The 10,315-nt window shown below is 45.2% G+C and overlaps 1 protein-coding gene across 2 annotated transcripts; it reads left to right on the forward strand.

Moving 5' to 3' along the window:
- The first annotated feature begins 1,634 nt into the window (after positions 1-1,634).
- DHCR7 (7-dehydrocholesterol reductase) lies at positions 1,635-9,021 on the forward strand. Of its 2 annotated transcripts, none has more exons than XM_071418288.1 (8): positions 1,635-1,812; positions 2,756-2,859; positions 3,715-3,937; positions 4,479-4,569; positions 5,423-5,636; positions 6,090-6,294; positions 6,538-6,669; positions 7,533-9,021. In XM_071418288.1, the coding sequence occupies exons 2-8, from the start codon at positions 2,762-2,764 to the stop codon at positions 7,995-7,997; spliced, it is 1,428 nt and encodes a 475-aa protein (XP_071274389.1). In that variant the 5' UTR covers positions 1,635-1,812; positions 2,756-2,761; the 3' UTR covers positions 7,998-9,021. The 2 variants fall into 2 exon arrangements, with proteins under 2 accessions (XP_071274389.1, XP_071274390.1); XM_071418289.1 differs by having other exon boundaries at positions 7,275-7,672.
- The last annotated feature ends 1,294 nt before the right edge of the window (positions 9,022-10,315 follow it).

Genomic DNA, 10,315 nt, shown 5'->3' on the forward strand with positions numbered 1-10,315 from the left:
CCCTGCTCCGGCCACTCCTCCCGGTCCCTCCTCGGCCACTCCTCCGGTCCCTTCTCCCGGTCCCTACTCCGGTCGGTCCCTTCTCCCAGCCCCTGCTTCGGCCGCTCCTCCCGGTCCCTTCTCCCGGTCCCTGCTCCGGCCCCCGCAGCAGCCCCTGCACCGTCAGTGCTCCAAGCACGGGCTCCATGCAGAGCCGCTGCCCACCCGCGCTGTGGCTCCTCCGGCGCCGTGCGCTGCTGCACGCCCTTCCGCACTTTCCGCAGTTTTATCTCCCCAGAGCCCTGCATAACGGGAATGCAGCCTTAGCCCGCTTCTTAACCCTGCAGCTTCTTTAAGAAGTGTCCCTCAAACCGAGTTCAGAGTGCGGGTGCTGAAGGTAACTGGAACAGGGTGCAACCTTCTGCGTGTTGTTCTCATTTCAGCATCATCCTAGCAGCTCTCAGGGTGCTGACCACAGAGAGGCTGACTTCTACAAAGTCCAATCTCCTCTCTTATGTCCCTCATCACATATTTGGCTGCTGTGAGCCACCTTACACCTGGGATTCTAACTTCTTTCTGTACTAGAATAAGAATTATTTAGGTTGGAAAAGACCTGTAAGGTCACTGAGTCCAAACATTAATCCAGCACTGCCAAGTACACCACTACAGCATGTCCCCAAGCTCCACATACACTCGGCTTTTACCTCCAGCAATGGTGACTCCACCACCACCCTGGGCAGTCTGTTCCAATGTCTGCCAACACTTTCCATGAAGAAACTTTTTAATGTCTGATCTAAACAAGCCTTGGCACAATTTGAGGCCATTTCCTCTTTTGTCGCTTGTCATTTGGGAGAAGAGCGTACAGGCTACAGCCTCCCTTCAGGGAGCTGTAGAGTGTAACATTCCTTCCTTGAGCCTCCTTTTCTCCAGGCTGAGACCTCCATCCCCCCTTCCTCCTCCCAGATCCATTCCCTTTTCTGGACACACTCCAGCAACTCAATGTCTTGAATTAAGGTGCCCAAAACTGACCCCACAATTCAAGGTGGGGCCTCAGCAGTGCCCAGAATAGGGGGATGGTCACTGCCCTGGTCCTGCTGGCCGCACTACCGCTGACAATGCCAGGATGCCATTGTCCTTCTTGGCTCCCTGGGAACACCTGGGCTCGTGCTCAGCATCTCCCGGCCAGCATCCCCCAGGTCTTTTTCTGCGGGACCATTGGAAATCGCACCGAGCGGTCAGCGCAATGTGGAGAGCTTAATAACGCCTCAAGGCAGCCCAGTCTGGCTTAGGGGCTCCATGTTGTGACCCGAGTGCAGATGTAACCTATTTCCCTGGACACCATTGACCCTCCAGCGGTGCTCTGGGGTTTATTCGGCGCGCTGGGGTTTATTCGGCGCGCTGGGGTTTATCGGTGCGCTGGGGTTTATTCGGTGCGCTGGGGTTTATAGGTGCGCTGGGGTTTATTCGGTGTGCTGGGGTTTATTCACTGCGCTGGGGTTTTTTTCGGTGCGCTCGCGCCCGCCGGAGCGCAGGTCCCTGGGCAGGGGGCGGGGCCCGCGACCCTCGCGCTCCTCGGCCCATGGGACGAGCGCGCGCCACCAATGGGAAGCCGCGGAATGGGCGGAGCGCTGCGGGGATTGGCTGAGACCGTGGGGCGGGGGCGGGGCCCGGCGGGGCCGATGCCGCCTGAGGAGCCGCAGGTGCGACAGAGGCGGAGCCAGGGTGGCCCGGGTGGCCGTGGGGAGCGGAGTGAAAGTGATCCCCGGTCAGTAATCCCCGATCAGTAATCCCCCATCAGTGATCCCCCGTGAGAGAGCGGCCCCGGCCCCGCAGGTGAGTGCGTTCCTTCCTTACCGTGTCTGGGATCAGGCCTGGAGGGGAGCGACGAGCCGCCTTCCCCTCACATCGCTTCTGAAAAGAACCCACGGGGGGAGGACTGAGGGAAATGGCCTAAAGGCGAGGCAGTGGAGATTCGGGTTTGATGCGAGAGAGTTTTTTGTTTCGCTGTTGGTGCGGTCAGGCGTGGGAACAGGTTGCCCAAGAGGAGGTGGGTGCAGAGGGTAGGGCCTAATTGGATAATGGGTTAATGGAATTATTATCCATCAGATAACGGATCGGGTTCGCCGTGATGAGGCACATAGAGCTGGGACGTCAGTCCATAGTGCCGATTATAGGGTGATGATCTTTAGCATAACAAGTGTTTGATCAGAATGAAAGAAAGCGACAGTGCATGTTCCACAGAGCTGGGTGGTGCCGAGTAAATCATTCTCCATTCCCACTGATTTTTTTACTTAGATGGGATTATGTCTTGTTTTCTATGGTGTAAATGGCATATATGGAGCAAGGACTCTGGGCAAAAGTATCCAAATGACAAGGTCTCGTCTCTCATATTACAGCAGTAGCAATTTCTCAAATTAAAAGAGGCAGTTAAGTTACAAAGGTTTAGGACAATGTGGTGAAACTTTTTTTTTTTTCCTTTTACATCTACATGTAAGTAATAAGCAATTTATTATCTATGCACCTTAAAAGAAATTTCCAGTGAGAAGTTTAATGGATTACTTTGATATCAGTGTTTTGATTAGGTTTTGCTGAATGTAAGCTCATAGGGAATTACTTGGTGAAAATTTTTTGCTTCCTGTCCTCCACCCCTAAATTTTGTGTGGTCTGAAGTCTACAGAATAGATTTTACTAACTTTTATTTGTGTTTCTCTTGTAGAGGTACAAGAATTATTGAGAACCAGCTGGAGTAATGGGATTCATATTTTCTTTCCTACAGGACATTATGGGAGCCCATCAGGAGAAAAAACTTGTTGAAGAAAGAAAATACCAAAACATGCAAAATGATACTAAAACGTCTCAAGGCCAGTGGGGAAGAGCCTGGTGAGAGAAGTCAATTACCCCAAGTAGTCCTTGTATTTCCGATTGCTTCATTCTTACTCTTAAAGATGCTGTATTCCTTTTAAACTTCCCTCTGTTAGTAACAGATTTTTGTGTTGCCCTGCTCTGGAAAGCTCATGGGTAATTTGCTGTAGCAACAGGTGCTAAAGAAAAGTTCTTCAGTTTTTTTAAGGCAGAGAGTTTGCCAGACGGTTTGGGTTAAAACACACTCCTTGCAAAAAAGAAAAGCAAATCATAAAAATTGGTAAAATTTCTGTTTTTTTCAAGGAAATAAATATTTCCTGAGGTTTGGAAAACAGGCGTTCTGGCATCTGTGGCTTTCCCAGCTGACAAGTCCTGCTGTAGCAAGATCTATGACTCATGTCCCAGTTCCCAAAGAGTTGGGCAGGTATTAGTAGGGCATTGTACTGCAGCTGGGAGCAGCAACAGTGGCACAGGATATTCAATGTATGGCTGTCCAAGGTCTGTCTTTTCCAAGTTTCCAAGCTTTGCATAATGTTCTTGGGATTCCATCATCACTTCCAACTGAATACTCCACCAGTTAGAGCCATGATTGCCATCAAAAAACGTGAAGTCTGTAATAATAATCTGGTTTTTGGAGGGGAGATTTTATCTAATCTCTTGCTCTGATCAACTAGCATAGTTTTAGAGCAGTTTGTGGCAAAGTATGTTCCTTGCTGAGCTTTCTATGGCTGTTTGACCCCCAGACATGTCTGTGCCCTGAGCACATTTCCAGTTTTCATCCTGTTAAGTCTAGAAGGTGCACTGAAAAAACTGTCTGATATAACTCATCTGTGTGAAACCTGGGGAGACAAAATGCTCTGTTTTGGATTACAGGGAGGTGGACTGGTTTTCCTTGGCAAGCATCCTTTTCCTGCTGATGTTTGCACCACTGATTGTGTATTACTTCATCATGTCCTGTGACCAGTACCAGTGCTCTCTGACTGATCCACTCCTGGACTTGCTGACTGGGAAGAAGCATCTGTCTGACATCTGGAACAAGACTCCCATGCTGACCTACAGGGCTGCTGCCATTTATTCCCTTTGGGTCACTTTCCAGGTACATTACTGACCTATGATCTGGATGCAGTGTCTGCTTTCTCCCACAGCTGTTGGATGAATCCTTTTACACAAAGGTTGCACTGGCATTTACTCTTTGGTGTTTCACAATTTCCAAGGTGTTTTGGAATCCAAGTGAAGCCTATGTACTTGGAAAATAAGTATAATGGGAATATACAGAAATATTCCTTGTGTGACATATTCCTTAATGAGGTTTTTAAGCAAAAGCAGCTATATAACAACAATACCCATTTGTTTTAAATTAGTACACAAGAAATAAATCAAAGGGCAAGGATCTGAATGTAGTTACCAACTGTCCTACCTCCCCACCAAAAGAGGATTACAGCCTCACATGAAATACATCTTTAGAGCTGTAGAGTAGCTTAGATGTATTACTGGCCTAAAAGCACAACAGCTAAATATTGCCATTTTGGCTTACCCAGTACTTACTGGAAACTTAGGAGAAATGTTATATTTGGTATTAATGTGTGAGGGGTTTTGTCTTGGCTGTACTTACTGTGAAGACATTCTCTCTCTTTTAGGTGTTTTTGTATGTGTCCATTCCTGATTTCTGCCATAAATTTCTGCCTGGATATGTGGGAGGTGTACAAGATGGTGCTGTCACCCCTGCTGGTAAGGTTTTCCTTGGAATACATGCACACCATGCAATCTTCTGAAATCAAAGTATTTCTGTTCTTAGAGTCTTTAATAACCCACATGTAACCAGAGGAAACATGGACATAAATGCTCTCACCTTCCTCACATGTTCAGTTCAAACAAAACTAGAAAGCAATCTAGATCATCTGTTAGAATAAATCTGGCAGCCTCAATGTCACAGATACACCCATCCTAAAAATAGTTAGACTGTTCAGAAGTGTTACCAAGAGTAAACTTGGGCACCTCTGAAATTCTACAATTTAGGTCTGTTAATGTAATACTTTGGTCGGGTCAGTTTGTGTTACCTTGCACAACATTACATGGTTTTATGATTTTTTTTATCACTACATTCTTAATCTGAATTGTGCATATCTATCTCTTATAATTAATAAAACTGCTGATCTGGTAGGCATCACACCAGCAATGGAAAAGTACTGGTTGATAGTTTTGGCACTTAAAATTGTCAGTGGACTATTGCTGGTATTTGACAAGATAGTTTTACCTGCTCAAGCTCCATTAACCCAAGGGACTTGGACAAAATGTGTGATGTGAACTGTTACTGGTGGCTTGTTACTCTAGTCAGCTGTGGTGAAAGTCTAAATTGAGTTTTGTGAGGAGAAAAACTCAGCACAACAAAGCCTGATGGGTACAGCAGAGTCTTATGGAACTTCCAGAAAATTAAATACCTTTCAAGGTATTTAATTGGGCCACGAGGAGAGAGAGGTTATTTAATGAGCACTTGATTGAGCTTCTGTGTATTCTGTGCATATTAATTAAAAGCTGTATTAATGCAGGGTCACTAACACTCCATTTTTTCTTCATATTTTAGGTGCTGTGAATAAATATGAAATAAATGGACTTCAGGCCTGGATCATTACCCATGTGCTTTGGTTTGCAAATGCTTATTGCTTCCACTTCTTCTCACCTACCATCATTTTTGACAACTGGATTCCTTTCCTGTGGTGTGCCAACATCTTGGGATATGCAGTGTCCACCTTTGCAATGATCAAAGGCTACTTTTTCCCTACCAATGCAAAAGACTGGTATGTGGATTTTAGTAGTGAGAGAATACTAGGTGTCAGAGATTAAAATTGTTAAATAAAAATCAGGTATATAAATTGGATGACAGAGTATATTTCACTGGCACAGAGAGCTAGGCCACTGTATGGCAGCAATTCATTGCTTCACTAGCACCATCCCCTATGTTTCATGCTCCACATCCACGGGTCTGGCAGCCTCAATGTCACAGATACACCCATCCTAAAAATAGTTAGACTGTTCAGAAGTGTTACCAAGAGTAAACTCAGGCACCTCTGAAATTCTACAATTTAGGTCTATTAGTGTAATAATTTGGTCGGGTCAGTTTGTGTTACCTTGCACAACATTACATGGTTTTATGATTTTTATCGCTACATTCTTAATCTGAATTGTGCAGGCAAAGTAGCAATTACCTGTATTTGTTTATAACTGTGTGCATTTCTAATTTTTTTTTACAGCAAAATCACTGGCAACTTCTTTTATGACTACATGATGGGGATTGAATTTAACCCTCGAATAGGCAAGTGGTTTGATTTCAAGCTGTTCTTCAATGGGCGCCCTGGGATTGTAGCCTGGACTCTTATCAACCTCTCCTTTGCTGCCAAACAACAGGAGCTGTATGGTGAAGTGACAAACTCCATGATCCTTGTCAATGTCCTCCAGGTAAATTCTGAGGAGGAAATTAAGAAACAAGTTGGGGAAATAAGCTAGTATAAAATGAAGAAAAAAACTCCTTCCATGGAAATGAAATGGAGGCATTTTTCCTGGCCTGAAACAAGCTCATTCAGTGATGAGACTTCAAGGTTGAGATCATATCACGAGGCAGCACAGACATTAAGCTTATGCTGTTAAACAGGGTAACTGGTGACAGTGCTCCATTATTGATGTGAAATTATTCTGTTGCAGGGTATTTATGTTCTAGACTTCTTTTGGAATGAAGCCTGGTACTTGAAAACCATTGATATCTGCCATGATCATTTTGGATGGTATTTGGGCTGGGGAGACTGTGTTTGGTTGCCTTACCTCTATACTTTGCAGGTAAAAATGTGTACACTGTGTATTTGGGCTAACAGGAGTGAAACTTTCCAGAAACATTCTTTCTAGCAGTTGAATTTGTACCTGAAATGTTTCTGTGTAGTCCCACTGTTGAGTAATTATTGCAACATTCTTTGTAACAATTCTCCTGTAGGAAGGCTTCGTGTCCCTGCATGGGTTTGACATCTTTTCCTCTCCTGCCCTTCTTTTGTGCCTGGTTTCTGTCATTGACAATTGTGTCTGCGTACTTTTCTAGATCCTTTCAGTTTCCTTTCTTTTTACTCCTGCTTGTTGAGGGTCTTTTGGTTAGTGGTGGTTTGTTTGGGTTTTGTTCCTTGGGTTTTTCCTTCTGCCCGGTTTGCATCTTTGCATCCTTGCAACTTCTCTCTTCTTGTTTCATGAAGAAGTGCAATTCTGGAGACAGAGAAAGAGAGAAGGAAACTCTAGGATGCAGAGTTTTCTGAAAGTTTTGTGCAGTTTTACTATTGCAGTAGATTTTTCTACTCCCTTCTTCTGGTCTGTTGAGGATTGCTGTAATCAAGGAATTGGTCTGGCATGTTGAGCCTCTGTTGGAAGTAAATAGCTGATTGTTTTTTTGTGCTCCCCAGGGTCTGTACTTGGTTTACCATCCTGTCATTGACAACTGTGTCTGCATACTTTTCTAAATCCTTTCAGTTTCCTGTCTTTTTATTCCTGCTTGTTGAGGGTCTTATGACTAGTGGTGGTTTGTTTGGGTTTTGTTCCTTGGGTTTTTCCTTCTGTCCCGTTTGCATCCTTGCAACTTCCCTCTTCTTGTTTCAAGGAATTGGTGTGGCATGTTGAGCCTCTGTTGGAAGTAAATGGTTGATTGTTTTTGTGCTCCCCAGGGTCTGTACTTGGTTTACCATCCTGTCCAGCTGCGCACAGATTACGCCTTAGGGATCCTGATGTTGGGCTTGCTGGGTTATTACATCTTCAGAATGACCAACCACCAGAAGGACCTGTTCCGTCGCACCAATGGCAACTGCAGGATCTGGGGGAAGAAGCCAGAGTACATTGAGTGCTCCTACATGTCCGTGGATGGCACCAAGTACTACAGCAAGCTGATGACCTCGGGATTCTGGGGCTGGGCACGTCATTTCAACTACACAGGAGACCTGATGGGCTCGCTGGCCTATTGCCTGGCTTGTGGCTTTGAGCACGTGCTGCCTTACTTCTACATCATTTACATGACCATCCTGCTCACCCACCGCTGCATCAGGGATGAGCACCGCTGTAGCAGCAAGTATGGGAAGGACTGGAAGTGCTACACTGCTGTAGTGCCCTACCGGCTCCTACCCGGGGTATTTTAAGGCTAAAATAGGCAGGGGAAAGAAAAAAGAAGAAACTTGCAGGCATACCATGTTTAAAGTAACTGAAGTGAGGCACTGAACTGCCCCATTTTTTTAGAAGACTCTTGTAATTGGAATACCCCTCTGAATCACCCCATTCCCAAATTAACTTGGAGATTAAGAAAAGATGCGTGTATTGAGACTCCTGAGAAATCCCAAAGCTGGGAGGTGGCCTTACCCTTGGTGGTAGCAGGGTTCTGGAAGCAGTTTGCAGTGATTCAGGAGAGAAGAAAAGAGTTCTGTCACCTCTTTAGGAAAGAGGTTTTCTGATGCAGCTGCTTGTGGCCATCAGAACCTACAATTGAGAACAGCTACAAAGGAGATATGATTGTTGGTTGCTTGTCAAGACATGAGCAGTGAAAATACTGAAGAAGCTGGTCTGAAATAACTGTTATAATCTAAAACAAAAGTGAAAACTGTCATAAATGAGTGCGATTTTCAGCATCTGACAATATAGAACATGACCAACTGAATTTTATTTTGCTACTGAAACCAGACTTTGTGAAACTACTGAGCTGAGCGTCTTGGGCTGGAGTAGAGTTACTTTTTTTCCTAATAGCTGCTATGGGCAGTTTTGGATTTGAGCTGAGACAATGTTGATAACACAGGGGTGTTTTCACTATTCCTGAGCAGTGTTTACACAGCATCAAAGCTTTTTTTGCATCTCACCCCCACCCACCAGGGGGTGGGCTGGGTGAGTACAAGGAGCAGTACAAGGGAGGGGACACAGGCAGGACAGCTGACCCAAGGAATATCCCAGGCCATATGGTATCATGCTCAGCACATAAAGCTGGAGGAAGAAGGAGTGGAGGATGTCAGGAGTGATGGTATTTGTCTTTTCAAGTCACCATTACATGTGATGGAGCTGTGCTTTCCTGGAGATGGCTGAACATTTGCCTGCAGGTGGCAAGTGGGGCGTAGATCCCTTATTTTGCTTTTTTTGTGCGCCGTTTTTCTTTAACCTATTAAACCATGTTTATCTCAACCTGTGAATTCTTTCCCTTTCCTGATTCCCTCCCCCATGCCACTGTGGAGGAGGGAGCAAGGAGCTGTGTGGGGATGAGTGGCATTCACATTCTCTGAAAAACCCCTTGGCCCAGGATTTTCTCCAAGGAAGATGAGAAGCCTCAGAGAAATAGGAAAACAATAATTATCGCATTTGCTTCTCCTGTCTTTTGTTCACGTGGAATGTGGTTGAGATTGTTTACCCACAAGTGATTGTTTCATTGGTTTCTGGTGTGAGTGTTTTCACTCAGTGGCCAATCAGTGCAAAGCTGTGTTGAGACTGGAGAGAGTCAAGAGTTTTCATTATTATCTTTTTAGCCTTCTGTAAATATCCTTTCTACATTCATTAGTATAGTTTAGCTTAGTATTCTTTAGTATAATATAGTATCTTAAAATAACAAATGAACCGTCTGAGAACATGGAGTCACACTCATCATTCCTGCTTTCCTCTGGGGCCAACACAAATACAATAGTGGCAGCCTGAGTTGGGGAGACATCTGTGCTATGCAGAATTTCCGGAGGTGACCGTCACCCTGAAGTTCTGCACAGTGCCGGAATCTCAGGAGCCAGACGGCCACTCCGGGCCAAAGGCCCCTGAATACCCCCAACAGCCTTTTCCCTGGCAACCAAAACTCACCAGTCCAGGTTCCTGATGGCAGATTGCAGGAGCCACTTGGCACTGTCAAACCAGCCCAAGTTCCAGCTGGTGCCAGCTTGGGTCTGGGAAGCATCCTGCGTATCACGGAATTTCAGGAGCCAGCCGGCCACTCCGGCCCACAAACCTCAGCCCTTTTTCCTGGGAAACAAAACTCACCATCCCAGGTTCCTGATGCCAGATTGCAGGAGCCACTTGGCACTGTCATACCAGGCAGCTTCCAAGTGGTGCCAGCTTGGGTCTGGGAGGCATCCTGCATATTGCAGAATTTCCAGTACGACTAAACTATTAGGCAAAAGAATTCAGAATTTAGATCTCTGCTATAGATAGTAGCTGGATTCTAGAAGTTGAGCAGAGGGTTTTCAGGCACAAGCATAAATTTTGATTTGCATTCAGTTTGTGGGGGTAGTCTGACCCTTTTCCAGTTTAATTGGATATTGTGCTTATGGAGGCATTACAGGAATTTTACTTTTTTTCTTGTGCAGGACTTCATGTTTCCAGAACAGTCTTTACCATTATTTGTACTCCATTCTGCTCAAAGCGATGGGTTTAGTTATATTTAAACTGTATGTTAAGTATACAGGACAAATGTAAATTGATCCAGGTCTAATAATAGTTA

The sequence above is a fragment of the Agelaius tricolor genome, unplaced genomic scaffold (assembly GCF_023055355.1).
Source record: "Agelaius tricolor isolate 1412-34295 unplaced genomic scaffold, bAgeTri1.0.p SCAF_82, whole genome shotgun sequence".
NCBI lineage: Eukaryota > Metazoa > Chordata > Aves > Passeriformes > Icteridae > Agelaius > Agelaius tricolor.